We start from the raw sequence: 27,528 nt of genomic DNA on the forward strand, positions 1-27,528 counted from the left end.
ATCTGCATCTCTAGTCGGCTGCCAGAATTTCTTAATATCTCTATAGAAAGACTAATCTGCATCTCTAGTACTTTCTTCGTGTGGGGATCCATGGTCACACCCACACACGGGTCGGTGCTAGTACCCTGATGCATCTTGATGTACTTCTTCCGTATCGAATTAACCGACGTGGATTTGCATAAGAATCTATACAAATTCATGTCAGTTATTTCATGACCGAGGGAGTAGTAGTTTTGTACATGTGGCTGTGTATGTAAGCTTGTGGACCGAAAAAAACAGATGCATTATTAGTAAACTAATCCGATGCACTAAGCCATAGAAGTCAAAGCATTAGTAAAAAAAATCTCAGTCTTGTATGCCTGGGCATCAGGGTGCTCCCATTGAGCTCCGCCCTTGCGTCACACATGTCTGGATGTCGCCGGATCATGTGATTTGATGATCGATTTTGTATATCTTTATGGCCGGGTGAATCTATTTCTTCCAATATTATTATCCGATGAATATATGACGCCGATGGAAGCTGCTTGATCAGTGATACAAGATCAACGGAAGGTGTAATATTTATAGGGGTCTGGTTCTTTTACGGTACAAATTACTTGTCCGGCTGAGCAGTAGTATCGGCGTGGGTATTTTCGTCATTTCACATTATGGCATTTTAATTGTTTATTTTTCCCTCAGAAGCCCCAGCAGAAGCCCTCCCGTTCAGAAGCCGGACCAGAAGCCGTTCCCTGTCGTAATCTCGTCCACCCATCTCGTAGCATCGCACGCGCAAGACGCTGCCCCCGACCCAGAGTTCCTTCGAAGTAAACGGCGCCGTCAGCCCTTCCCGGCCGCCGCCGTCAGCCATCGCTGTTCCCGGCTGCCGCCGTCGCATCGCCGTTTCCGTCCGCCGCCGACCGTGCGGGCCGTCCGCCACGCTCACCCGTGACCCTACCTGGCCGTCCGTCCGCCGGCGCTTCTCCCTGCTCAGTCGTCGCCGTTGTTGTTCAGCCCAGCGGCCCGTCGATGGAGTCGTCCCTAGAAGTCACGCGCGCCTAACCCTATAAGCCACGCAGCAGCCGTGCGGCCGGCCGAATAAGCTCCGCTCGCTTCTCCTTCCATAAAAAAGGAAATACTTGGACCGTTCGGGATATGTTTGCCGATTCTGTCCCGCTCGATCGGTACTTTTACCGCCAAATACTACTCGTTTAGACTCGTAGTATTGGGTTACCTCAGCCCTTAGATCTGCTCAATGAAGGGCTCATATTTATTTGTCCCTGCCGTAAAAACCCCTATTTATATTGTTAGTAATCCATTTTAAGTACTCGTTCTGTTCCTAAATTGAATTGAACAACTAAAAAGCCGATCACGACAGTATTCCTCCGTGTAATTGCTTCGGTATGTCAAAAACACAGGATAAAATCTGCCTTGGTTATGCTATGCCGATTTGAGAGAACAACCCAATAAACCGAAACGGAGGGGGTACGTTTTTCTTTGAGAATTGAGCAAATGTTTACTTTACTCTTTTATCAATTTTTTAGCGAATTTTACTATTTTATCGAACAAAATGAAAAGTTGCGACTTGCGAGGAGGCCCAAATAAACCAAAAGGCCCACCAGGCTTCTCCAAGCAGAACCAGTATTCCTCACAGGCCGGGAAGATGCTGCCGCGATCCCTCGCGGCCGCGGCGCGCTTGCCGGCGGCGGCGCGCAGGCGTCTCCTCCACCGTGGCAGCGCCGGAGGCGGCGGCGCTGAGGAGCAGGTGGAGAGCATGGCGTACCGCATGTCGATGCTGCGGGCTCCTTCTGTTGTGAGGAAGAAGGGGATACTTTCCTGTAACTCTTGCAGCCTCATCGGCCGCCTCGACGCGCCGGTGCGCCCGTGCAAAGGCAGATCCGAAGAAGATCCGTTGGCTTACACTTTCCTCTCCGTTCGTCACTCTTCGTCCTCGTCGTCATCGAGGTCATCCGACTTCCAGTTACGTCTCCCTAACTCACCACAAACCCCCTAAATAGGTAGGTTGCAGCTTTCGTTGCTGCTTACTTGCTGGCTTGAAGCAGAATGTCTTCAACATTCATGGGGAAAAAGTAGATGCCTCGATTGCCCTGTTTGATCAGTTGGTTAGATTTGTGGTTCCTGTTCTGTAGAGCAAAGGCAACTGGGTTGCCAAGCTTGGCTAAATTTTCTAAGATTTGTTACAACACATTTGTGAAAGAATGGCTGGGAAACCAACTAGCTGGAGAAGTTTTTAAGGTTTACCCGCAAGCCAAACACGCCCAGTAACTAACAGGCAGAACACAAACTCAATACCCATCTCCAGCAGGATGAGACTCCAAGCTTCTAGGCTACAATTTTTTCAGTGCCTGGGCACGCATAATGCATGGCTAGTGATCTAGTCCGTCTCTCTTGTCCTTGTTGGTCAGCATCTGCAATTGCTCCCCATTTTGTAAGTCGCTCCAGTTAGGTGGCTGATGGAGATGTCGTAAGTACTTCCTCCGTTTCATAATTCTTGTTGAAATATTACATGTATCTAGACGTTTTTTAGGAATAGATACATCCATTTTTGGGCAAATTTGAGACAAGAATTATGGAACGGAGGGAGTACAAGCTTATTCCTGATGTTCATAAGATAGGATTCTGTTATTGAGGTAATACATGATGAATCATTTGATTGTGAGGTTTGTATCCTTTGATGCTAAACTAGGAATATTTATCTGCCTTCCTGAGTTAGCATGAATGTTTACTGTAGGAGCAAAGAAGTGTTTGTTATTTTGGGTTTCATTTCATTTTCAGTGTTTGAGATCGTTCAAGCTGTTACCCTAATTGTGGCTAAAATCGACCGAACATGGAATAGAAAATTTAGTAGCATCAAAACCAGCTTAACAAAGACCTGTTTATCTTCTGATCTAAAGAAGAGTTTGTCTTTCAAAGAAAAGTTTGTTTTTATAAAATGTGCAAGACAATCACAAGCCCACAAGGTACAATGTTTATAAAAGTTTCATTGTGTTCTTTTTCTAGAGTGTGAGTTATTACCTATATACCTTGCTCAAGTCATGATTATTTCAATTACAGTTAATCCAAATTGACATTTCACCATAACCATGCTTACAATATAAACAACTTAAACAGGGTGACATTGAATTTCAGTGGTGATCTCGCAAATGTAGGCCTCAAGTATTTGAAGCACGACGACCTTGTTTATGTATACGGTTTTCTGAGCTCTTATCATAAAGTCAGTCCACGGGGTGAACGGCATATTTTCTATAAGGTTAGACAGTAGTACCTTTTATTTTGTATGTGAAAAATATGCTTTATCACTCTGAATATACATGTGTCTTCATAAAATAGTTTTTATTACTCTATCTGAACGATCATATAATTCAATTTTCTTATTAGTCAGTGCCTCAATGGTGTGTACCGTAGACAGATAAATTTTTGCTAGTCAAACATTAATAACCAGAATAGTATCTTATCAATTGATCTTTTTTGGTTGCTATGTTGTTACTAAGCTTGAAAGTACATTTTTGTGATGTGCATCTTCAATAATATTATAATTTGAAATCCATCATTCACTAGATTCATGTCAAGGAGTTGAATTACGTTCTTGATCACAACAAGAAGTCCAGGAATTCTGATGACTCGGTAGATCCAGCATCAACACCATCTGCTGACAGTATGCATATCTCATTTGACTTTGTGCATCCTTTTCTGTCTTATATTTGTTATTAATATTTGCTAATCTTGTGCCATCTTTGTTGCATAATTAGCTCAAGTACTCGAAGAAGATAAGTACAAAGACCGGCTTCGTTTGTGGCAAGTCTTCTTTGCGAGCCCTTACGAGTGGTGGGACAACCGACAATCCAAACCACACGTCAAGTACGCTGATTTCAAGCACAGAGACACTCGTGAGAAGCTATGGCTTCATCCAGATGACCCTCCTTGGGTAAGAAGACAGCTTGAATTGCACGACCAGGAAACAGCAGTGAGTGGTCGCAGGGACGCCAGACGGCGTGTCGACCGTGGATGGAACACTCAAGATTTCAGCTACTCTGATGAGTGGCACAATGACGAGCAAGAAACACAGCGCCAGGCTAATGCATGACTGGATCCTGCAATAAATTTGGACTGATGATGTGGTTATCCTGCTGATTATTCTTTGCTTGACTGTAAATCTGACTGAAGTGTATAGATGGTAGAGAAGTTGATCACAGCGATGGTCGACTGCCTGGTTAGTATTGTGGGTTGCAATTTGTGTACATGTAGTGCTGACACAAATTTCTGGCGATGAAAAAAAAACTGCCAACGTGTTTGATCTTTATTATCTTTTCCATGCATTTTCCAACAGTATATCATTGTCTACGTCTGTAACGCGGACGGTGGATCCGTTCAGTAAACCTCCTAAAAGCCTTGCCTACCTGTACTCTGTTTTGTTCGTGAAGTTGCTGCTGATAAACAGAGAGAAGACCTCTGCAAATGTACCCTCCTGCCAAGTCCGAGATGCGCCAAATCATCAAATCCAATTTTGAACTAGCAAGTCAATTAACTGGGATAAATGAGATCCTGCTTAGCCGACCAAGGGCAGCTACAAGGAAGATACAGTTACTTTGCCATAGCATGTGCTATGTGAAATTGTGACTATTCTGAACTTGTCAACCAATGGAACATGAGTTCGGATGCAACCAGGGTTTACGGCAGTCAACACAGGAATTTCACAACAAACAGCTCTGTTCCCGGAGCAAACATTGGAACTCCTTTTTTTTGACAGCGCCCACTGGGAACTCCTTGTTTTTTATAGCACCCATTGGAAACTCCTTTGATCCGACAGCAAACTGTTTGCTGGGTTTTTGCATCTCCTGAGGATTGCTCTTTTCTCTATCAAAAAGCTAAAACACTAACTAGAGGACTGCTGGGTCTCTGTATCTCTTGAAAATGGTCTCGATGTCGTCGAGAACTTGCGCCGGCAGAGGCCGTGGAGCGCCGATAAACGCACCGATGTTTTCCTTCAGCTGGTCCATGGAGGTTGCGCCGATGATTGTGCTAGTCGTGAACGGGCGGTCACGCACAAAGCCGAGCGCAAGCTGGACCGGAGTTAGCCCATGCTTCTTTGCAAGCTTGACATATTCTGTGGTTGCTTCCTGTCAAATCAAGACAGCAAAAAAGTAAACGAGAATGCACTTAAATTTAGTTTTGAATGCTTGCTCTTAGTTTTCTGGCGTACTTTAGCCAATGGTGCTTTGTAACGCTGCATGTATCCAGGAAAGAGATTTAGCCTGAAACGGTCTGCATTGCCGGAGTTGGCATCAAGATACTTCCCGCTGAGAACACCGCTAGCCAAGGGGGAGTAGGCAAGCAGCCCAATATTGCAGTTGTTTGGGTGGCAGACTTCAACAAGATCAACTGTGACAAACACACACACACACACACACACACACACACATGTTGGCTAATAAATTACCAATTGAGTATAAGGCAATGGGAAATACTTTTCAGGTGCATATATATCTGAGATCAAGAAAGAAGGAAATTAGCTGGCAGCATATGGTTATCAGCAGTTATTGCTTGTTCGATTGCAAGTGAAAACAAAGATAATTGTCAATATTTCTCATTTAGTGAACAAGGAGCATTGGCTAATGGGAATGGAGATGAGAGTTCAGTGAATCAAGTGAATAGATCAAGGCCGTCTGTTTCACCTTCGAAGCTGCATCTCACAAGTAGACTATAGCCGTTCTGGATGCTCACGATCTTTGGAAGTCCATGAAGCTTTGCAGCCTGTACAAACTGCATTACTCCATATGAGGTTTCATTGGCAATACCGATATAGCGTACCTAGGACAGAGATCAAACATAAGTTAAACTGGTTAACAATCTGCTATCTCGTATTGTCATTTGTGCTCCAAAATACTTGTGTGCCTGCTATCGCAAGAAAATACACATCATTTAACAAAACGTACTCCCTCCGTCCCGAAATAAGTGATATGAATTTGTATAGATTCTTATACAAAGATTGCTCTATGTCAAGACCTAAAGACACAGAAGTATCTCACTTAATTCTAGCCCTCTCTGACAAAAAAAACTGTTATCACCATGTACTTTGCTTGTTTGGAATATCCTTATCGGCTATAGAACATACTACCTTTCCTTCATCAATTAGCTCCTGGAGAGCTTTCAGTTGATCCTCAATTGGGACGCTTGTCCTCCATTGGGTTGAATTATAGCTGAATTCGCCATATAGTGCTACATACCTATCTGGCCTGAAGACATCAAGAAAACCTTTGGAGCCAGTCTTTTTGTTGAATAGATAAGCAAGAATTTTAGTTGAATCAGATCAACCTTAGATAAGCAAATTATGTTCAGCAAGAACAACCTTCAAAATAAAAACACTAACCAGTGTATCTGAAGCAAATCAATGTAGTCTGTAGATAAGCGTGAAAGGCTCTTTTCTACACTTTCCTTTATATTGGCAGCATCAACACGCACTATTTCTGCATTGTCCCGAAGAAAAGTGCGATCTGAATAACCAGAAACTTTTGTGGCCAAAATTACCTGGTTGGAAAGAAACAAAGTGGTCGGACACGGTGTTTCCGTGACACCATTCGAACATGTCATCTCAACTGCGAAATTCAGATAATTGACCATAGTAAAGCCTGAGCTGTGCCCTATACGTATTCTTCGATATTGCTATTGTTATAGTGATGATGTCAACATACTAGACACTGATAACAACTTAAAGGAAATAAATCAGTGTAATTTTAGAATATATGGGCTAGGCCCGTTAACTTAATTCCCGTGAAATCTCAAAGACATATTTAATTGCATGGCATGTGTCTAACACTTTAGTCCCATACCGCCTGGGAGGATGAAAAAACCCACCGTATAGTGATGTGTTTGACCCCCTTGTCCCTTGAGGCACCGGGAGAGGGAACAACAACGCGCCCACACACTCACTCGCCACACTATGCCCGCCGCCAACCCGAGATTGAATCGGTTCGGATATGTTTTATCAACGCACCAATCACCATTCCAATTTGTTGCACTGCTTAGACTTCTCTACCCCCTTGATCGCATGAACGGTTGTTTAGAAGAGTAGGCCTCCAGAACCTCGTCCCTCGAGAAGCCACACTGCGGAGTGTCCTCGCGTGGCTGCTCGTACTCGATCGACTTTCTACAGCATCCTTTTGTTAGAGTTGAGTTTGTGTTGTATCGTTCATGAAAAAGAGATAGATATGCTAGCCTATTAGTTAACAATTGGGAGTGTCCATTTCTCAGTTGACTTATAAATAGTTATCTTTCGGTTGACGATCACAGCTATCCGATTGAGATTTTCTCATCATTTGTACTTGTATGAATCTCAGTGATTAGATCAGACGGTTGTTTGCATCGAGTTAGAAATAGTCATTTCTCAGTCGCCTTAGAAATACCAAAACGGTTAACAATACGCCGCAGTTTGCATTTGATGATTTGCTTTGGCACGCATGCATACCATGATAGATATGCTAGCCTATTAGTTCGAGAATTGCCAATATATTCAACATGTAATACATGCAAATCATTAAATCATTAATCATGTGCAAATAGCAAAAAGGTAACTAAACAGGGATGAGTCTCATGGCTGTACAGCACTATATGGATTTAGTATGAGATAATAAACTATATTGCCGGACTGGGGTACCTGATCTCGAGGCTTGGATTGCATCCACCTGCCTATATACAAATCACTCCTTCCCTGAGTCTCTTTCTTGGGTGGAATTGGGTACTAAAGGCATACAAAATAAGAAGGAGAGTTCAACAACGACAAACTATATCAATCACTAATGCTTGAGTTCAGTTAAAATTTGAATGGCCTTCGCGGCAAGATAAGAAAACGATTAATGAAGGGAAGGAAGGAATCTGTACTTACAATTTCCGCAGTGTCAAGCATGTTGATGCCCTGATCAAAAGAATAAGAGAGCATATCGTGTGCTTCCTTCTCTGTGTTTTGCTCCCCAAAAGTCATCTGGGAGAAAGACAATTAGCCTGGGTTATAAAAAAGGAAACGTAACAACAACATAACCATGTAGAATTCAGCTATGTACATACTGTTCCAAGAGTTATCTCGCTGATAAGGAGATCTGAGTCTCCCAGCTTCCTGTATTGCAACTTTGCTGGTTTCTGCACCGACCGAACTTGGCTGCTTATGCATGTTCTGTGCCATCTTCGAGACTGATGGGCATTCAACCCTGATAAGGTTTTTCTATAGGATGAGGAGGAAATTGCAGAGAACGCAGATACGACCATTTGTTGCATATAATTTTGTCTAACAATTTGTTGGCTATACTGAAATCCCTGTCCTTGCACATTCAGACAAACATATCAAGAAGTAAACATTGGCCCATAAGCAAACTAATTTTAGTTTCCGATTCATAGATACTCCTTTTAAGTTTAGTAGGCACATCTCAAAAATGCAAAAAAAAAAGTTTGTAAGCCCATTTGTTTTGGGAATAAGAAATTTAAATTAGTACATCCATATTAACTACTTTGTGATTTTGGTTTCCAATGTGAAAACAAGCCAATGCACGAAGGAGGAAGATAGACATGCATGCTACATTAATTCTTAGTCTAGCTTTTAACTAGGCACTTATTGGTTATTGTGATGTTGAGATAGGCCTAAAGACACTCCTCTCGTGCTCGCTGGAGATCGCTTCTGGAACAAGCATTGTTTTTTTGGCGAAGTATCCGGTTAAAACTCTATCGAAAAAAGTTCAAAAATTCTAGAAAAAATAAATTGTTAGAAAAGTGATATTTTATACATGTGTAAAATTTCAAGTCCAAACTCAATTTCATTTGGTAGCAGCAAAATAAATAAATTCTGCATGAATAGTGATTTTTTAGTGTTTGACATTATTCATTATAAATTTTTCTTTTTAATTCCTTCCAAATGCTTTTAATTTTGAACTTGAAATTTTGCAGGTTTGTAGAACATCACACTCCCAACATATGGTATTTTTGTAGAATTTTTTTGAAACTTTTAAACATGGTTTTTATGAGGTTTGCACCGAATGAGAATTTTCAGCGGATACGTCGCCTTGTTTTTTTGTGAAAACCGAAACAAGTATTGCTAATTGAGAAGCAGAACTAAACCTCGAAATACTTAGGCATCTTACAATCCAACGTATTCCCTTATATCCATAAAAAATGTCGCTCATTTTATATTAAGTTAGTACGCGTACTAATTAGGCGACACTTATTTTATGGATCGGAGGGAGTATTATTTGTTGCCAAGAAAGTCGAAACGAAATCAAGGAAGAGGTACAGAAACACGTAAACGGATACAAGAGCTAGGGAAAAGGGTTCAGACAAGGAAGAACGAAAATCGAGCATGGGGGAAACACGTAAACAGATACAAGAGCTGGGGGCAGAAGAAAAAACAGGTTGATCTGACAAGTCCAACCCAGTCAAATAATACTCCCCCCAGGATCTTAAACTTGTTGATCTGACAAGTCCAACCCAGTCAAATACTGGGGCATCGGAAAAGATAAAAGTGCATCGCTCCTGCAAGCTGCTATTTGGAGCACCCATGTCCCTAAAACCGGACCATGCGGTCATTTTAATCTGGCAAATGTTTGGAAACCTTGGCATGATCTGCTTCAGAAAGGGAACCGGAAAACCAAAGAGAAGAAACAGAAGGATACCTACCTGTGTCAATATTGTTTGGAAAAGAAAAGCGTTTCTGATCGATCCTTGTTCAGTGGACGTACGTACTCCCTGGCCAACACAATCTTCTTCAGTAACAGCGGCGAACGAAAAGAAGCACCTGCAGTGTCATGCGGCAGAGAGAAAGGGGGAGGGAGGGATCTGATATGATATGAGAAGAGAAGAGCTCTCACGACGAATGGTGGGAGGGGACACGTGGTTTGCGAGTTGCGACTGACGCCGATGGACAGCAGCAACCTGCGAGGCTGCGAACGAGACACAGCTGGGGCGAAAACTCGTGAAAGCGATAACTCTTGCGGAGAACCAGAAAATATTCAACGTACATCTCAAAAAGAAAAAGAAAAGAGAGGGAGATGGCGAAAATGTTCAACGTGCTTCTAAACCGTGAAAAGATATGTCGAAGGTTTTAGAACCGCACGTACGTAAGGGACTGTCGACAGACCAAATATGTCTTTCTCGTCGATGCATATATGCATCATGCGAGGATCTCCACAAAAATAAATTAATTTATCCAGAGCAAATTTGGCTTACTGGATAGTGAAATTCGCTAAATATGGAGAAACATGCTAGGACTTGTCCATCCCGTTGATTAGACCAGAGATATTCCGTGTACTAAAAAAATCTTGAAGGAATACTATTCACGCAGGGACTTCTTTTTTCCACGCTGCCGTTTGGATCACATGAAACGTTCACAGTATTTCAAAGGAATTCTTCACTAAATCACTAGTACTGATTCCATAGGATTGAAAAAAATCCACTCGAACCCCATGTCAAATCATTCGAACTACTCCCTCCGATCCTAAATTCTTGTCTCAAATTTGCCCAAATATGGATGTATCTACTCTTAAAAGGTGCCTAGATACATGTAATATTTCAACAACAATTTCAACAACAATTTAGGATCGGAGGGAGTACGTCCCAAGAACCACCCAGCCAATGATTTGTTCTTGATCTTCACCAAGCTATTTGATTTTAGTCTCAGACTTGGATGAATTTGTTTCAAACATTTGTGAGTTCTAAACACTCAGGACACATTAGATTTGACAAGCTCGTTAGAGCGGTCAAATGTCAGTCGCATTGTGCTGAAATTTTGATAGCGGACTCCATGTACATATCTGCCAAGTTTCCGAAAAGAAATCAAGAATACTACATATGCTGCACAAGAAAAATATATACTGCTCCATGCACGTCCAGGAAGTATCATCGTGGTGGCATTAAGCAGTAGAGAAGAGACAAAGCAAGCTGTCAAAAAAAAAGAGAGGAGAGACAAAGCAATGTGCCAAATTGCTGGGTATTTGTATGGAGATCTCTTTTGCATGTCTTGAGGATTGCTGCCCTTTGTATGAAAAAGGTGAATAAACACCTAGAGGATTGCCGGATCTTTGTACTTCTTGAAAAGAGTCTCAATGTCGTCGAGGACTTGCGGTGGCAGAGGCCGTGGAGCGCTGGTAAATGCTTCTATGTTCTCCTTTAACTGAACCATGGTGGTGGCTCCAATGATGGTGCTCGCCATGAAAGGACGGTCACGCACAAAGCCAAGGGCAAGCTGGACAGGGGTTAGCCCATGCTTCTTGGCAAGCTTGACATATTCGTTCGTTGCTTCCTGTGAAAACAAAAGCAAAGATAAGCCCTCATACAAGTGGGAAAGGACAAACTTAATTCTCAGTGGTTAGTTCATAGTGTTCAAAATCATACTTTAGCCAACGACGCGTTGTAGCGCTCCATGTATCCAGGGAAGAGATTTAGCCTGCTCCGCTTGGTATCCCCAGAGTTAGCATCAAGATATTTTCCACTGAGAACACCACCAGCCAATGGGGAGTAGGCAAGCAGCCCAACGTTGCAGTTATTTGGGTGACAGACCTCAACAAGATCAACTGTGACAAAACAAAACATGCAGTTCAAGTCCAGCATATCAGGCACACTGCTATACACTAAAGAATGAACACTCTGAAACCATCAACTAAAAAAAACACACAACATAATAACAATTAGGTAGAATGCAATGGTGGTGACACCTACTATTATTTTTAGTTATATCTGTGAGCAAAAAAGAAATGTCTAAGAAGTAAATTAGTTGGCAGCAAATATTTATCAGCAGTTTGTGTTTATTTGACATAAGAGGCAACTGATTTCAGAGGAAAAGAGAATATAAGATAATTCTCAAATGATCTTAGAACCAAACAGAATTCTGATGAATCAAGCACCTTCGAATCGGCATCTCACAAGTAGACTATAACTGTTCTGGATACTCACGATCTTCGGAAGTCCTTGAAGCTTCGCAGCCTGTACAAACTCCATTACTCCATATGAGGTTTCATTGGAAACACCGATGTAGCGTACCTAGAGCAGACACTAAAAGTGAGCTCAGTAATGATTAATAATCTGGCATTCTTTACTGCATTTCAAATATGCTGAGAGTGAATGACACAAATGTGCCTCTAAACACAAAACAATCACATGCTCATAAGTCATAAGCTACTTTTAGGAATAAGGCATTAAGCCCGGCTTTCATTGAAAGCCCCACAAGCAGTCTTACACACAGGTTCATACTGGGACACCAGCTTCCAAGAGGAGCTCAAACAGGTTATGTGCAGTGCAGCAAATATAATGACAGCATACATAAAAGACACAAGACCACTAACAAAACAATCTTCGCAACTCCAGTAAGAACGAGCATGCCTGACTTGCTCAAAAGCTATGAGCACTGCAACTCCACAGTAAGAATGAGCATTCCTGACTTGCTCATCAGCTATGAGCTCACGAATAATTCGATAGCTTACCCCAAGAAAATAACACATTAACAAATATAATTACCAAGTTCTTTTGCTAGATGGCTCCATACCAAAAGAAAATATGTTAAAATTAGCTTTCTCCAACAAAAAAAAACATACACCGAGTCCTTTTTAATAATATCAACTAAATAAAAATATTACCTTCCCTTCATCAATTAGCTCCTGGAAAGCTTTCAATTGATCCTCAAATGGAACGCTTGGCCTCCATTTGGTTGAGTCATAACCAAATGCACCGAATATTGCTACATACCTATCAGGCCTGAAGAAATAAAGCAAACCTTTGGAGGAAGAATTTGATAAAATTAAGTTGAGACAGTATGTTTATAAACAAGTAAACACCTGACAACGGAAATGTAATCTAATGAATATTAATACTTTCTGAAACTGATTGTCTGCCATTAAAGCTGGAAATGGGCAGATTATGCTGAGGAATAATAATCTTCAAAATACAACACTAACCAATGTATCTGAAGCAAATCAATGTAGTCTGTGGATAAGCGTGAAAGACTCTTTTCAACACTTTCCTTGATATTGGCGGCATCGACACGCACCACTTTTGCATTATCCCGAAGATAAGAAGATCGCTCCGAGTATCCAGAAGCTTTAGTGGCTAGAATTACCTGGATGCACATAATCAAAATGGGCAAGTGTCATTTTTCAGTGATACTACTCAAAGATGCCATTGCAAGTGGCAAATTTGTGGTCTGTTGATAGTAAAGACTGAGCCCTAGTTATCATCATTGTCAAACACTTTCGTTCTTATTATTACAACTATGCTCTCTAGATCCTAAAAATTATCATCAACTTGGACTGCGACTCAGCGTAACATATGCAAATCACAAAATCACGTACATGTAGCAACAATTTAATTAAACAAATATGAGTGCCATGCATATGTAGTTGTCCTTAACCTGAGCAAGCTGGCATGACTTGAACAAGTAATCACAAATGGTTTAGTATAAGATAATAACAATAGGGCCTGTTTAGGGTACCTTGTCTCTTGGCTTGGATTGCATCCACCTTCCTATGTACAGATCAGTCCTACCTTGTGTCTCTTGCTTGGGTGGAACAGGGTACTAAAAGGCATAAAAAGAGGAACATAAGTTAGTAACTGAAAAGTGAAAACTAGATCAATCACTCATGGAGTTTTTTAGATAATGAATCGTGCATGGATGGATTCATTGATACTTGAAATTATAAAGTGAACTTCAGAAAAAAGGGGAGGAAGAAACGTGTAGTTCTACCATTTCAGCGGTGTCAAGGATATTGATGCCGTGATCAAACGAATATGACAGCATATCATGGGCTTCCTTCTCTGTGTTTTGCTCTCCAAATGTCATCTGAAAGAATCAAGGAAAGAATAATTAGCCTGGAGTGTAAACAAAGTGTAACAACAACAGCAACATGATCAGCACTGTATACACATACTGTCCCAAGAGTGATCTCGCTGATAAGGAGGTCTGAGTCTCCCAGCTTCTGATACTGCAACTGTCCTTGTGCCTGCGCCTGAACTTGGCAGCAGTTGCGCCTCTTGTGCCAACGTTGGGACCGACGGGTACTCAACCCCGATAAGGTATTGCTACAGGATGAGGAGGGGGTTGCAACGAATGCAGATAGCGCCATCTGTTGCATACTGAATTCCTGTTCTCGAACATGCCAGAAAACAATTAAAGAAGTAAACTATAGGCAGTTTTTTTTTATATAGAAAAATAGGGTCTCCCCCCAGCCCCATTTTATAAATGAGACCAAGCATGTCATACAGATAAGTCTAGGACGAAAGGAAAACATCAAAAGCCAGCAATTCTGCCAACAGTGGCACAGGTTTGAAGCAAAGGCGCCCGAGGCCGGAAAAACGAACAGAAGCTAAACATTCAGACTGCAGAGACATCAAGCCGAGACGCATCTACGACTGAGAACCAATTAGTAGTTGCCAGCTGACTGTTCAGTTCCTCCACCGTCCGTGCCTCAGAGCGCGGCCACACTAGTCACTAGGTGCCCAATCTTTTGCGTTAGTAAAAGGAAAATCTGGCCACTGCAATCCGCACTACGTATACTCGAAGTCCCAAACCTTTGCTTTTAATGTTCTTTGATTTCGCGAGGTATTGGGAACCCCAAGAGATAAAATTCAGGACTCCTACAACGTATTTGGAATTCCTACCTCTAAAGAAGACCTACTAGAGGGTATTTCTAGACTTGCATTCTTGAGATTTTCCGGAGAAAAGACATAGTGGGAAACGAGAACCCAAGAGGATAAGAAACAGGAGCATTCTACCTGTTACTTGGTCGCCGTCGAATTGTCTCCCCAAGTTCACCGGCGAGCAGCACGCCAAACCCTTGCCAGCCTGAACTGGGCGAGAGCACGGAGTGGGGGGGTGAGGGCTCCGGGCAAAGCAGAGCGGCTTCGCAAAGGGCGACGAAGGCGAGGATGGATGAGGCGGCCGACCCGCGGCGGCGAAGATCAGTGGTGGCAGCGTGGTTGGGGCCCTGCAATGGTTCGTGGAAGCGGCACGCCCACCCGGCCCAGTTAGTCAGGATTTTCTATTTCTCTCGAGTATGGTTGGACAGTTTGCACCGGCCCGGCCCGGCCCCGCATTTATTACAACGCTAAACTAAAAAAAAGTTTAACGTTCTAGTGGACCGATTTTTTCTTAGCGAAGTTGGATTATGGAGCGAGACTCGCCGTCCGATACCTATGGAGCGGCCGATTCGACTTTCAACCCGTCGCGTTGCGCTTTCCAGTCCGAGCCTTTCACATACTCCCTTCATTTCACAAAGAATGGCGTCCACGTTTTTCGAGGTCGAACTTTGACCGATGATTAAACCAATTGTATGTAGATTATATGTTACAAATTTTATATCGTTGGAAAGGTTTTTGAAATACGAATCCAATGATATAATTTTTGTCACACATAAACCTCAAATTATTAGTCTAATTGTCGGTCAAAACAAAATCTTAAAATGCGTGCGTGCCATTTTTTGTGAAATGGAGGGAGTATTTTCCGCCTCCCCCTGTCCCCTAAACCACCGTCCTACCGCGCCACTGACATCCGGTCCCACGCGGATATTAACATACCGCCATTGACCCACGCTGTTTCCGGATGACATCTGACTTTTGTCCCCCCCAATGACCAGGCCGACGTGTGGGACCAGAATTCCGCGACCCACATGTCGGTTTCTTCCACCCCTCCATATGCTCGCTCGTCTTCTCCGGTGCACAAGAAGAGAGACAAAAGCAGTGAGTACTTGTTCCATTAAAAAACATCACGGGCATACTCAGAGCGGAAACCAGAGAGAAAATTTTATTAATAATAAAGGCAGCGGGCGAGGTGGGGGAAAGGCAGCGGGGCGAGGCAGATTGTGAGAGATATCACGAGGTGGGTTTCCTCCTCCGCCCAATCCCCAACCACACCGAATCCATTCCACCCTCTTGGGAGTTCGCTAAACGGGGAGGACTCGTTGGATCGCGAGGTCACGGGGAGGCGCGCGGTGTGTGTGGGGGCAGCGCGCTGAGCTCGGGGAAGCTTTCTTCGCCGGGCCGGCGAGGCGAGGGTGGGGGAAACTGAAGAGGGACGATGGACCGGGCGGCGCTGACGGTTGGGCCGGGGATGGACATGCCGATAATGCACGACGGCGACCGCTACGAGCTCGTCAAGGACATCGGCTCCGGCAACTTCGGCGTCGCGCGCCTCATGCGCAACCGCGCCGACGGACAGCTCGTCGCCGTCAAGTACATCGAGCGAGGGGAGAAGGTACAGTACTACTTTCTTTTTCTTCCTCTGTGGAATTAGAATTTAGTGGAACGCGTGCTGTTGCCTGCAGATTGACGAGAACGTGCAGCGGGAGATCATCAACCACCGGTCGCTGCGCCACCCCAACATCATCCGCTTCAAGGAGGTCATCCTCACCCCGACGCACCTCGCCATCGTCATGGAGTACGCCTCCGGCGGGGAGCTCTTCGAGCGCATCTGCAACGCCGGCAGGTTCAGCGAGGACGAGGTCGCCACCCTGCCTTCCTTCCTGCTTAAAATTGATTTTGTTTTCTCATCAATCACCACCACCATGACGTACGTCTTTCCGTTTCTGTATGTGCGGGCCAGTAACGGTAACGAATTGTCAACGCTTCTGCCTTTTCAGGCCCGTTTCTTTTTCCAGCAGCTGCTATCAGGAGTCAGCTACTGCCACTCCATGGTACTCTTTCCTTTTTCGTTCAGCTTCTTTGATTAGGAGTGCTAGAGCTGTACAAGGGGCTGCACGGTTACGGTAATTACTAAAATTGTCCCGTCTTCTGTTAAGCAAGTATGTCATCGTGACTTGAAGCTGGAGAACACCCTGTTGGACGGGAGCACAGCTCCTCGCCTCAAGATATGTGACTTTGGCTATTCAAAGGTAGTACTAAATGAACATACCTTTAGTGATGTTGCATTCTTATTTGGAATAGTTGTCAGCAATCAACATGTTTTTACTCTGTTTTCATGCCCATTTTGGAGTTAAAGTCTGTTGTCTTTGCACGCAATTGTAGTCTTCTAGATTCAGTGTGGGGAACTTGTCTTCCCTGGAATCTGTTACTTTATCCTGCTTATCGCGGTTATCTACATTTGCAGTCTTCGGTTCTTCATTCACAGCCAAAATCAACTGTTGGAACTCCAGCGTACATTGCTCCTGAGGTCCTGCTGAAGAAGGAATATGATGGAAAGGTATGCATATATATTGGGATTCTCTGTTCGATGCTACTGCTTTTCCTGATCACCTGATCCTATTGTGCTGCCTAATGTTCGCTCCATTTTTCTATGCTTGAGCAACCATATTTGCATTACGATGCTTTTCCATTTGTGTGAGATGCAGGCTGTATAATAACGTGGATACTGGACTTTGTTACTAATTCAGCTAAATTACTAATTCCTTTTTTCCTCTTTGAAGATTGCTGATGTGTGGTCGTGTGGAGTAACGCTTTATGTTATGTTAGTTGGTGCATATCCTTTTGAGGATCCTGACGAGCCAAAGAATTTCAGGAAGACAATTCAGGTTTCCGTTCCATCCATCTTAGCTGCATGTCCATGACCATTGTGATCAGAAAAACTAATGATTTTGATTTGCCAGAGGATATTGAGTGTGCAGTACTCTATTCCAGATTATGTCCACATATCAACCGAGTGCGGAGATCTTATTTCGAAGATCTTTGTTGGCAATCCAGCTACTGTGAGTACTACTTCCTTAGTTGTGTAGCATTTGAGTTGGTAGATATTTCCTTCGAGATAAATAACTACAGATAATAACATACAGAGAATCACAATCCCCGAGATAAGAAACCATCCATGGTTCTTGAAGAATCTCCCAGCTGATCTAATAGATGATAGCACAATGAGCAACCAGTATGAGGAGCCTGAACAGCCGATGCAGAGTATGGACGAGATCATGCAGATCCTGGCTGAGGCCACTATACCGGCAGCTGGTTCTCGAATCAACCAGTTCTTGAACGATGGTCTTGACCTTGACGATGACATGGAAGATCTTGATTCAGACCCTGACCTTGACGTGGAAAGCAGTGGGGAGATAGTATATGCTATGTGATGGTGTGAATACTCCTAGAGAAGCAGTGTTTTCCAGTGATGGTGTGAGGATGGCCAAGGTATTAAAGAGTGAAGACACTCGAAAGGGATACATTTCCAGGATACCGCGCTAGTTCGGCTGCTCATGCTTGATAAACTCCCAACTGTTCCCTTGTTATCACTGTTGGTTTCTGTAGTTTCTGTGTTGTGCTACGGTTAAGCCTTTTGGATGTAACCTGTATGGCTGTTCTCCTTAACTAAGGGACAGCAACGTCGTTGTGGTACTCTGTTGTATTTTTGTATATGTACTCTGTTCATCTGTGTGTTTGTATTGTGTGTTTGCGTTGTGGTTCAAATCAAAACTAGTTTTATTTAAAAATTCCATAGAAATCGACAAAGCTCAAATATTCCAACGATGTTGAAAACCTTGAAAAAATAATCATTTGTTTTGAGAAGTTACATGTGATACAGTGATTATTGTTACCTTTTCCGGTCTTCAAGGCTATGGAAGATGAACAAAACTTGTTTTTTTAGGTTGTGAGGCAAAACTGAAGAGACGTAAATAAAGGAAGGGATGGTACAAAAAAGAAAGAAAATAAGTAATATATGGAACTCCAATATATATAGTCTATGAATTGCATCAGAAAAGACTGATAAAGAATCAACATAATAAAGATAACAGAGAATTCGAAATCAAAACTTGAAACAAGAAGTTAAAATTTAAAGCAATAACTGAAGAACCACCTTGGTTAATAAAACCGAGAAAATTAACTCGGTATGAGGAAGTAGGAACCCGGGCAGCTAATGCAAAGTATGTACATGATCATGCAGATCCTGGCAGAGGTGAGATGAACATATATACTACTGTAGTAGCTGATTCTGAATAAGCCATTTCTTTGGACGATGTTTTGTATGATTCCGTTGCGTTTGTAGGCTCGCTCGCTCGGTTCTGTAAACTGTTTGTTACTTCTTGCAGCCAGTGATACATGCGTATATGCCAGGCAGGGACGGAGGCAGGATGCGTGTGATTTTGACCCCCTTGAATCCGTGGCTGATGCCGGGGGAACGTCCTCCTTTTTCGAAAGAAAAAAGGTGATCTATACATGCGCGCTAGATCACTTTTGGTTCAGATTAGTTATTTCTGCGTGTTAGTCTCTCCCTGATAATCAATGAACGCAGATCCATAATACAGTAGCTGGACAAGGTTAGGCACACATGACTGGAAACATAGGGCCACGCAGAAGATGACATTGCTATCAGCCACTTGTCAACCAAACCCAGTGAACACAATCAGGATCAACAAAACAACCCCGATTAACCACCCAACTCTCTAAGGGCCAATGCTCATACTTCATCAAGCCGCCTTTGAACCGGTATACAGCTCCACGGCAATTCTGGATTATTGTCATTTCATAATCTTACATACTTCAAAAACAAAACATTTATTCGATTTGTTGCACATGCAGCATGGTCAAACGGTCAAACCCTTCACTTACATACGACAGATGTGGTCGCTTGCATCAGGACACTGGTTCAAAGCAAAACACGTTACTGAGACAGGAGGGGATTTGCCACGTGACCAACAAACAGCACCACACCAGTCACGTCTTCACGTATCAGGAAGAGGAAAGGATGATCTGCAACGAAATCCAGTTTCGGAGGCTCTACTGGGATTGACCTAAGCGTGACCACTGCAGCAGTTGCTGCAGCAGCCTCGGTTCCTTCTTCATTCACTTCGACAAACGACTTGTGGAAAACGGACGAGACATACAGGCTATGTGCCATTGGCGAATCCACCATCTCTGAAAGATCTGCTTCTGCGCTGAATGGCAGCTGGAGGCCCAAACCTTTGAGCAAATTGGATGCTTCAAATCCAAACGATATCTTGAACTTGGGAAGCTTGAACTGTCCAACCGGAACCTTCTGCGTTGGGATATGCTTCTCCAGGAACTCTGGCTTGGAGGTCAACATTTCGGCCAAGCTCCAGAGACCATTCTGTGCTTCTGGAAGAAGAATGTACATGGAGAATTGCCTCTTGTCCCCTCCTTGCTGGTAAGGAAGCTTAAGTACCTTCAAGCCATCAGAAGACGAAAGGTATTGCTTCTTTGTACTGGACATGAATGGTGCTTGAACTGAGCTTCCATCAAGAAGGTGGAACTTGTCGACCTTCGTCTTAGATGCATCAAACTTCTCAGTCCAAGCTCCCTTGAAATAAAGGGCATTGCCAAGAACCAGTCTAGTGGTATTGTCAACAGATCCTGCAGGGAGGATCTCTTTGATGAGACCTGCTGTGACTCTGTCTACCCATGAGTTCACTTGACCCGCAACTTCAGCAGCCTGGACCAAGGGAACATACATCAAGACTTAGTACAACTGTCAAAAGCATAATGCATAATTTAATTGTAGTTTCTAGAATGACAACCAAACTTTTCACAAATCAGAAGAAAATTTCATCCAAACAAGATTCAAAAGGTAATGTAGTTAAAAAGTAGCATATAACTGATATTAAAAGACAGTTCACATGAGCTGATGAGCATACTCAAGTAAATGGTCATTACACCATCTAGACTCTAGAAGCAACGCTGTTCCATACTAACATTTCTACAGTTCTGATCACTAGTTGATTTTTTGTGACGAAATTTCCATGATGATATTAAGTGATATCCACATAAGGAACTAGGCCATCTCACCATCATATCAGATTCACAAATATCTTGTGTCAAAAAAAATCATGCTGATTAACAGATCAGCACACATCATTCACATGCAAGATCCAAGGTGTTTATCCACATGAAGGTATACTGTAAAGAGCAACTTTTACCATAATTTATAGTATGCCTATATGCTACCCCAAAATGACACCACAAAGAGTAATAAATCAAAAGTTCAATTCATTCATACTAGTCAGTGAACACCTACACTTCAATAATAAAGTTGGACAAAAATGGCGAGGTATTAATAAGCTTACCACAAGTTTAATCTAGAAATGGAATGAAATAAATTGCACAAGCTTGGATGCTATAACAGTGAAACATTCATAATTTATATGCATCCATTCCCTTGTACCAAAAATAACTGAAAGACTAGAAGTTTCAGGGCTGCTATATGGCTGCCTACGTATGTTGCAATAGAACAGTGCTTAAGGTCATAGTGCTACAAAAAATTGTATGACAATAACCACTGCATTGCAGTCTAGAATTGTTAAAGGATTTAGCCAAATCTAACCAGATTCGATATTCATCTCTATATTACTGCAGCAATCAGCACAAATCAATTACTTTTAAAGAAACGATGGCATGACATGTCAAATAACAAGTAAATAAACTAGTAGTACTAGCTAGTTATCTCCGCAGATAATTAGTACTCCGTATTTACATTCTTTTTTTCCCGGTGAAGAACCTTGCAGTGGTGACAAGAAGTAACTAGACAGGGAAGAGGGGGCACCTTAGTTTGGAAGTCTACGGAGTGGGTCTCGGCCTTGTACTTGCCCACGGCGACCTCCTTGAAGGAAGGCTTGAGCGAGAGCGACGCGTCCACGAAGACGCCATCGGCGAAGGCGACCCGCGGGCCGCCGACGCCGGAAGCGTCGGCGAGCACGACCTGCACCACCTGCTCCGCGAGCGCGTGGAGGCCCTCCGCACCGCCTGGTTCCTTGGCTCCGAGTGTAGCGGCGAGCTGGTCGCGGGTGGCGCCGCCCGCGCCGGCGGCGATGAGACTGAGCGCGACGTGGAGGGAGAGAGGGGAGAAGGCGGCGTTGCCCTTAGCACCGTCTGGGTTGGAGGGGGTGGATATGGCGGAGGCGAGGCGGAAGCCGAAGCGGGTTTGGTGGGAGATGGAGAGGCGGATGTCGGCCGTTGCCATGGCTGGGGACTGGGGTGGTAGTTCGTCGGAGTGCGGGTCTTCGGTACACTGAACAAGAAGAGGGGAATGAACGGGAAGGGCAAATTGAAGGGTTTTTAGGGTGTTTTGTGGTTACTAAGAAGAAAGATCAGGAATGGGAACGACCGAACGAAGTAGGCTTTGTTTTCTGCGAATTAAGAAGTTATTAAGGGGTACCTATGTAAAAACGGCGACGAAAAAACAGGAAACCGCGTGTGCGGTGTCGCGGGGCGTCCCACTTTCCCAGCCGATGACCGAGTGCTGTTGTGCCCAAGCCGACCTCTAAAAAGAATGCTTTCTCCTATTCAAATTACAAGATATCCGTAGTCTTATGCAAAATCAAAATTTAACCAAATTTGTAGAAAAAATTATCAATGTATCTACAACTGTAAATTACTTTTACCAAATAATGTGTAATGATATATATCTTCGTAATATACTTATTTGATAATGTAGGTATTGTATATTTTTCTATTACCTTGATCAAATTTTAAAACTAGTTTGAAACGGATGGAGTATTTCCTTATGAGACAGCGATGAAAACTATGCAAGAAAATGTTGTGTTGTGGATACTAGACTATTGGGGTTAAACACATGGATCATAATTCATAAAACATGTACTATGATATACACAGTATTCTTTTTCTCTATGATAGAAATAGTTCTCATTAAGTGAAAATTCATAGGTTCTGCAAAATATAACATAAATTATTTTCTAAAATGTACCGACATTGTCACGTCAAACACAACATCTGTTTGTTACAAATAGCAACGTTAGGAATCAGTCATTGAGGCCATCAACTGATGCAACCAACGGTTTTTTTTAAAGGTCATTGAGGCTAAATCTGCAAGTGACTTGAGCGACGTTCTATATTGTCTAGTTTGCAACTTTGTGTGCTGTATGCAAGTCAATTCAAAATTGCCCAACTAAGCACATGCAGGAGATCAACAATGTCCAGAAACTTTATCAAACCTTTTGGGGCTTGTTTGGCACTAGTGTGTTTTTACTTTCTCTGATTCTAAATTCTTGACTCAAATTTGTCAAAATATGGATGTATCTATTCTTAAAAAACGTCTTGATACATGTAATATTTCGACAACAATTTAGGATCGGAGGGAGTAGTTACTAATGTTTTGGTATTTGGGGGTGGTTTTTGTTGTTCACCCAAAACACTTAAACAAAACCCAAGAAGTGTTTTTAATCGGTACAAAAATGCGGTGTTTTGGAGGAAACTAGGGATAATCCCCTATAATCTCTCTCTAGCAAACAACCATTTGGAATGTTTAGTGTTTTCCAATTTGAGTGCATAATATCACAGAAAACACTACAAAAATACTGGAGTAGTACCAAACAAGACCTTAAGGCCTTGGTTTGAACCCAATCCGGTAATGGCACTGATTAAGAAGGATTATGGTTCATTTTTCACTCGGTCTCTCCCAGTCCTCGCCAATATAAAGGAAATGGGAGTGAACGGAACCAGCCCTAAGGATGGAACGAGGCTCGGTGACATGTAGCCTTTTATGTTCAAATCTGAATAAACTAAAATAAGCCGTTAATTTCTTCTAATCTAACGGACAGATTTTATCTGTACTCCAAGGTAGCAACCGGGGAGTACCATCGATCAAATATGGGGAGTACCATCGTTTGTGGGGCTAAAATCATAATTACGAAGTCAATTAACAGGGGATAACCGGGTAAGTGCTAGATGGACGGACTTAGCGCAGTTAATTACGGCGGCCAGTATTGAGGTGGCGAGATTTGGCTCCGATATCTAGGAAATTTAGTCCAAGCAGTAGCACGCCGGCCGGCCGAGCCTGTCGTCAGCCCAAGCCACTGATGGCAAACTTGATCGGTCCTGTACTCTCGTACATGGAGCATGGAGTTCGATCGATCAGGCGGCGGCATGGTGTGCAGTCAGGAGGCGCTTGTGAAAGTCCAAATCACCCTAGGCAAAAGGTCTAAACTACCCTAACAGATGGACGGACAGATTTGTTTGGTACTCCTGACCCCTTCTGAAAAGTACCAAGGTACCATAAAAATTCTCCAGATTTGAGGCTCAAAACCTTGGGTAACAAAGGACGAACTAATAAGAGATGGCACTCCTTTTAAAAAACAGAACAAAAACTAAGAGATGCCACGTGAGCAAGACTAGCACGATAACTGTGGAGCCAGAGACTAAAATTTACACTTCATTTTTAAGAAAAAATGGTGTATTACCATTTGTCCAGATATCAAATCATGCATGCCTGCTCTTTTCTTGATGGTTCAGGTCAACAAAAACACAACATGAAAGTAAACGGACCTCCGCCACATTATCGCACGGTCGAGTAAAGATCGCTGTGACTACGAGATTTTGTTTTGGTTGGTTGCACGGACGACGCATGCAGCTAAAAGTGTAGTTTGACCGGTTGATCTTGCTAGACAGCAGGCAGCACAGACAGAATCAAGAGCTGTTTTGTTTGCCCCTCTTCCGGCAGCAGGTGCCACGTGCAGCGCAAGGAACAGCACGGATCTGCGCGGGAAAAAAAAGAACACCACGGAAAATGCAACTACAGTTAAACAATTCAGATTAATCGGTGGTTATGCACAGGGCTGATTCACATACTTCGTCACGAATTTTAGAATTATGTTAAATATTGTGCATAGAGTTGTAGTCTGTCTTTGTGTAGCAGTGTAACAGTTAAGGTAAGTGTTTGAGGCACCGTGAACATTCGTGTCACAATTGGAAGAGGATCACTATAGTCAGAGTCGTGGGCTCGTGGCATATGAAATCTGACAAGATATTTGTACGAGATAAGAGCATGGTAGGATTATTTAAATTGTACTCTCTCGTTGTTTTAGTGCAAGTTTGCACTAAAACAACGACAAGCATTTAGAAATGAAGAGAGTATCTCCTGGCAGACCGGCCACACATAATTATACCACTACGCGGCAGCTCACCGGCGAGGCAAGCCATTATTGGAAAACATAAACATCATACGTCAAGCAAGGCCATATACTATGCACCAAGTAGAGGATTGACCACATGGCCAACGAACAGCACCACCCCGGTCATGTCTTCTCGGAGCACGAAGAGAAAAGGGTGATCCGCGATGAAATCCATTTTCATGGGCTCCAATGGCATCGAGAGAAGCACGAATCCAACAGCAGTTGCTGCAGCAGCCTCGGTTCCCTCTTCGTTCACTTCGACAAACGACTTGTGGAAAACCGACGAAACGCACAGATTCTGTCCCACGGGTGAATCCACCATCTCCGAGAAGTCTGCTTGTGCACTGAATGGCAGCTGGAGCCCCAATCCTTTGAGCACATCAGATGCTTCAAATCCAAATGTTATCTTGAATTTGGGAAGCTTCAACTGTCCGACTGGAACCTTCTGTGTTGGGAGATACTTCTCCAGGAACCCTGGTTTGGAGCTCAACTTTTCGGCCAAGCTCCAGAGACCATCCTGTGCTTCTGGAAGAAGAATGTACATGGAGAACTGCCTCTCGTCTTCGCCTTGCTGGTAAGGAAGCTTGAGTACATTAAAGCCGTCAGAAGAAGAAAGGTATTGCTTCTTTGTACTCGACATAAATGGTGCTTGAACTGAGCTCCCATCAAGAAGGTTGAACTTGTCGTCTTTCGTCTTGGATGCATCAAACTTCTCGATCCAAGCTCCTTTGAAATAAAGGGCATTACCAAGAATCATCTTAGTGGTATTGTCAACAGACCCTTCAGGGAGGATCTCTTTGATGAGACCTGATGTAACTTTGTCTACCCATGAATTCACCTGACCAGCAACTTCAGCAGCCTGGACCATTGCAAAGTACATACTTAGTACAGCTGACAAAAGTATCACATAATCAAGTTGCAGTTTCTAGAACTTCTGGCAAACCAGAAAATGTTTTCTTCCAAACAAGATTAAAAGACAGAATGGTGTCACTGATGACTGCTAAAGAGCATTACTGTTGTAAAATAAATCACCAACAACTGATGACTGAAAGACAGTTCACATGAGCTGATGAACACCGAAGTCAATGGTCATCACACCGTCTAGAAGCACCACTGTTCAATACTAGTACTCCCTCCGTCCAACAAAAAATGTCTCAACTTTGACAAAATTTGAATGCATCTATACATTAAGTTATGTCTAAATACATTCAAATTTTAACAAACTTGAGACATCTTTTGTTGGACGGATCGAGGGAGTACTAACCTTTCCACGGTTCTAATCACTAGTTGATTTTTGGTATAAATCTAAGATATTTCAAGGATGCTAATTGGTTCTAAAAGTGTGAAGTAGTAATGTCCCCAAATTCCCCAGGCTTGAAAACACTTGGATTGCATACTGTGAGAATTAGACATCCAAAAAGGTCCCTTCATTAACAAAAAAAAAATTGGCTAGCTATCAAATCATGCTCTGATTAACCGAACAACGCACATAATTCACAATGTAGATCCCAAGTGTTATTCGGACGGAGGTAAACTCTAAGGAGTAATTTTCACCATGATTTGACAGGAGCAGAAGTGTAGCACCTAGTGTTAGTGTTTAAACAAAATTGTATGAGAAATTTGCAATAAGACAATAAATTTAGACTGGTTAAGGGAATTAGGCAAATATGACAAGATATTCATCGGAACAAAACAACCACATGGTCAGCCAGCGAGGTATGCTGGCAGCCCACCAGAAATTATATATCTATATAAGGTTTTAACTTCAAAAAGAAAAGATCTACCTGACGACATGTACAAGGACAAGTAAAATAGTGTACAGTATTGTACTACAGTAGCTAGTTATGTGTAGCAGAATTTTACTCTATTTTTCTGGTGAAGAACCTTGCCGCCGTCTGAAGAACAAGCTAGAGAGGGAAGGGGATGATTACCTTAGTTTGAAAGTCCACGGAGTGGGTCTCGGCCTTGTACTTGCCTACGGCGACCTCCTTGAAGGAAGGCTTGAGCGAGAGCGATGCGTCGACGAAGACGCCATCGGCGAACGCGACCCGCGGGCCGCCGGCGCCGGACGCGTCGGCGAGCACGAGCTGCACGACCAGCTCCGCGAGCGCGTGGAGGCCCGCCTCGGCATCGCCTGGTCCCGCGGCCCCGATTGTGGCAGCGAGCTGGTCGCGGGTGGCGCCGCCCGCGCCCGCGGCGATGAGGCTGAGCGCGACGTGGAGGGAGAGCGGGGAGAAGGCGGCGTTACCGGCAGCAGCGTCGGCGTTGGAGGGGGAAGAGATGGCGGAGGCGAGGCGGAGGGCGAAGCGGGTCTGGTGGGCGATGGAAAGGCGGATGTCGGTGGTGGTTGCCATGCCGGTGCCGGGGTGGTGCACTGGTGCTCCGTTGGACTTTGACTAGACCGGAGAGTATGGAGTATGGAGTGCGAGTTTCGAGAGTTTCTGGGTGCTCTGAGGTTATTTGATGGGTAAAAGAAGAAAGAACAAGATAGATTCTGGCCGACTGATCCCGCGCACCGTTCCGCCTCCTTCCGTGCTCGACACATGGTACTTCCGTGGGGAAAGAAGCTGCCTAAGGCTGCTATATACACATGCCACGTTATCTATAGAGCCAATATAAATACCTAAAGTGCTTATGCACTTACAAGACGGGTGCACAGGCTTCATCGCCATCCGTTTTCTCCTGACACAGCTAACCCGTCCGATCCTTTTGT

General features: G+C 43.4%; 6 protein-coding genes across 8 annotated transcripts; 2 read left to right on the top strand and 4 right to left on the bottom strand.

The window, feature by feature from the left end:
* Window positions 1-1,601: 1,601 nt before the first annotated feature.
* On the top strand, window positions 1,602-4,300 carry LOC100840472 (protein OSB1, mitochondrial). 2 transcript variants are annotated; one of them, XM_024456895.1, is made up of 4 exons: window positions 1,602-1,956; window positions 3,127-3,247; window positions 3,556-3,652; window positions 3,747-4,300. In XM_024456895.1, exons 1-4 carry the CDS (start codon window positions 1,640-1,642, stop codon window positions 4,079-4,081), a joined length of 870 nt encoding a protein of 289 aa, XP_024312663.1. In that variant the 5' UTR covers window positions 1,602-1,639; the 3' UTR covers window positions 4,082-4,300. The 2 variants fall into 2 exon arrangements, with proteins under 2 accessions (XP_024312663.1, XP_003559680.1); XM_003559632.4 differs by having other exon boundaries at window positions 1,603-1,956; window positions 3,109-3,247.
* Window positions 4,301-4,491: 191 nt separating this feature from the next.
* LOC100829984 (protein tas) lies at window positions 4,492-9,889 on the bottom strand. 2 transcript variants are annotated; one of them, XM_010234363.3, is made up of 9 exons: window positions 9,652-9,889; window positions 8,056-8,306; window positions 7,877-7,972; window positions 7,649-7,732; window positions 6,365-6,522; window positions 6,113-6,230; window positions 5,670-5,805; window positions 5,198-5,376; window positions 4,492-5,114 (listed from the first exon to the last, which is right to left on the bottom strand). In XM_010234363.3, exons 2-9 carry the CDS (start codon window positions 8,260-8,262, stop codon window positions 4,875-4,877), a joined length of 1,218 nt encoding a protein of 405 aa, XP_010232665.1. In that variant the 5' UTR covers window positions 8,263-8,306; window positions 9,652-9,889; the 3' UTR covers window positions 4,492-4,874. The 2 variants fall into 2 exon arrangements, with proteins under 2 accessions (XP_010232665.1, XP_003562282.1); XM_003562234.4 differs by having other exon boundaries at window positions 8,056-8,301; window positions 9,652-9,888.
* Window positions 9,890-10,662: 773 nt separating this feature from the next.
* LOC100830287 (protein tas) lies at window positions 10,663-14,981 on the bottom strand. The gene is made up of 9 exons (XM_003562235.4): window positions 14,734-14,981; window positions 13,890-14,102; window positions 13,706-13,801; window positions 13,454-13,537; window positions 12,921-13,081; window positions 12,603-12,720; window positions 11,874-12,009; window positions 11,365-11,543; window positions 10,663-11,272 (listed from the first exon to the last, which is right to left on the bottom strand). Exons 2-9 carry the CDS (start codon window positions 14,091-14,093, stop codon window positions 11,033-11,035), a joined length of 1,218 nt encoding a protein of 405 aa, XP_003562283.1. The 5' UTR covers window positions 14,094-14,102; window positions 14,734-14,981; the 3' UTR covers window positions 10,663-11,032.
* A 1,052-nt stretch (window positions 14,982-16,033) lies between these two features.
* On the top strand, window positions 16,034-18,029 carry LOC100830593 (serine/threonine-protein kinase SAPK10). The gene is made up of 8 exons (NM_001317868.1): window positions 16,034-16,210; window positions 16,281-16,457; window positions 16,596-16,649; window positions 16,755-16,847; window positions 17,063-17,155; window positions 17,379-17,483; window positions 17,559-17,657; window positions 17,742-18,029. Exons 1-8 carry the CDS (start codon window positions 16,034-16,036, stop codon window positions 18,027-18,029), a joined length of 1,086 nt encoding a protein of 361 aa, NP_001304797.1.
* Window positions 18,030-19,252: 1,223 nt separating this feature from the next.
* On the bottom strand, window positions 19,253-21,958 carry LOC100830902 (serpin-ZX). The gene is made up of 2 exons (XM_003562237.4): window positions 21,452-21,958; window positions 19,253-20,344 (listed from the first exon to the last, which is right to left on the bottom strand). Exons 1-2 carry the CDS (start codon window positions 21,866-21,868, stop codon window positions 19,556-19,558), a joined length of 1,206 nt encoding a protein of 401 aa, XP_003562285.1. The 5' UTR covers window positions 21,869-21,958; the 3' UTR covers window positions 19,253-19,555.
* A 2,712-nt stretch (window positions 21,959-24,670) lies between these two features.
* Window positions 24,671-27,350, bottom strand: LOC100840775 (serpin-ZX). Its single transcript, XM_003559633.4, has 2 exons — window positions 26,747-27,350; window positions 24,671-25,674 (listed from the first exon to the last, which is right to left on the bottom strand). Exons 1-2 carry the CDS (start codon window positions 27,167-27,169, stop codon window positions 24,886-24,888), a joined length of 1,212 nt encoding a protein of 403 aa, XP_003559681.1. The 5' UTR covers window positions 27,170-27,350; the 3' UTR covers window positions 24,671-24,885.
* Window positions 27,351-27,528: the final 178 nt, after the last annotated feature.

This window comes from Brachypodium distachyon, chromosome 1 (assembly GCF_000005505.3).
Source record: "Brachypodium distachyon strain Bd21 chromosome 1, Brachypodium_distachyon_v3.0, whole genome shotgun sequence".
NCBI classification, from domain to species: domain Eukaryota; kingdom Viridiplantae; phylum Streptophyta; class Magnoliopsida; order Poales; family Poaceae; genus Brachypodium; species Brachypodium distachyon.

Bases quoted from the DNA above. Each gene is read 5' to 3' on its own strand.
- LOC100840472 (XM_003559632.4), top strand. From the start codon at position 1,640: ATGCTGCCGCGATCCCTCGCGGCCGCGGCGCGCTTGCCGGCGGCGGCG. The intron at 1,957-3,108 runs GTTACGTCTCCC...CAACTTAAACAG, and splicing joins TCGAGGTCATCCGACTTCCA to GGTGACATTGAATTTCAGTG. The intron at 3,653-3,746 runs GTATGCATATCT...TTGCATAATTAG, and splicing joins ATCAACACCATCTGCTGACA to CTCAAGTACTCGAAGAAGAT.
- LOC100829984 (XM_010234363.3), bottom strand. From the start codon at position 8,262: ATGCAACAAATGGTCGTATCTGCGTTCTCTGCAATTTCCTCCTCATCC. The intron at 6,231-6,364 runs GTTAGTGTTTTT...TGATGTCTTCAG, and splicing joins GATTTGCTTCAGATACACTG to GCCAGATAGGTATGTAGCAC. The intron at 5,115-5,197 runs GTACGCCAGAAA...TTGATTTGACAG, and splicing joins ACAAAGCACCATTGGCTAAA to GAAGCAACCACAGAATATGT.
- LOC100830287 (XM_003562235.4), bottom strand. From the start codon at position 14,093: ATGCAACAGATGGCGCTATCTGCATTCGTTGCAACCCCCTCCTCATCC. The intron at 12,721-12,920 runs GTTAGTGTTGTA...TTATTTCTTCAG, and splicing joins GATTTGCTTCAGATACATTG to GCCTGATAGGTATGTAGCAA. The intron at 12,010-12,602 runs GTAATATTTTTA...TGTCTGCTCTAG, and splicing joins AGCTAATTGATGAAGGGAAG to GTACGCTACATCGGTGTTTC.
- LOC100830593 (NM_001317868.1), top strand. From the start codon at position 16,034: ATGGACCGGGCGGCGCTGACGGTTGGGCCGGGGATGGACATGCCGATA. The intron at 16,650-16,754 runs GTACTCTTTCCT...TCTTCTGTTAAG, and splicing joins TCAGCTACTGCCACTCCATG to CAAGTATGTCATCGTGACTT. The intron at 17,484-17,558 runs GTTTCCGTTCCA...TTGATTTGCCAG, and splicing joins ATTTCAGGAAGACAATTCAG to AGGATATTGAGTGTGCAGTA.
- LOC100830902 (XM_003562237.4), bottom strand. From the start codon at position 21,868: ATGGCAACGGCCGACATCCGCCTCTCCATCTCCCACCAAACCCGCTTC. The intron at 20,345-21,451 runs GTGCCCCCTCTT...CCCTTGGTCCAG, and splicing joins CCGTAGACTTCCAAACTAAG to GCTGCTGAAGTTGCGGGTCA.
- LOC100840775 (XM_003559633.4), bottom strand. From the start codon at position 27,169: ATGGCAACCACCACCGACATCCGCCTTTCCATCGCCCACCAGACCCGC. The intron at 25,675-26,746 runs GTAATCATCCCC...GCAATGGTCCAG, and splicing joins CCGTGGACTTTCAAACTAAG to GCTGCTGAAGTTGCTGGTCA.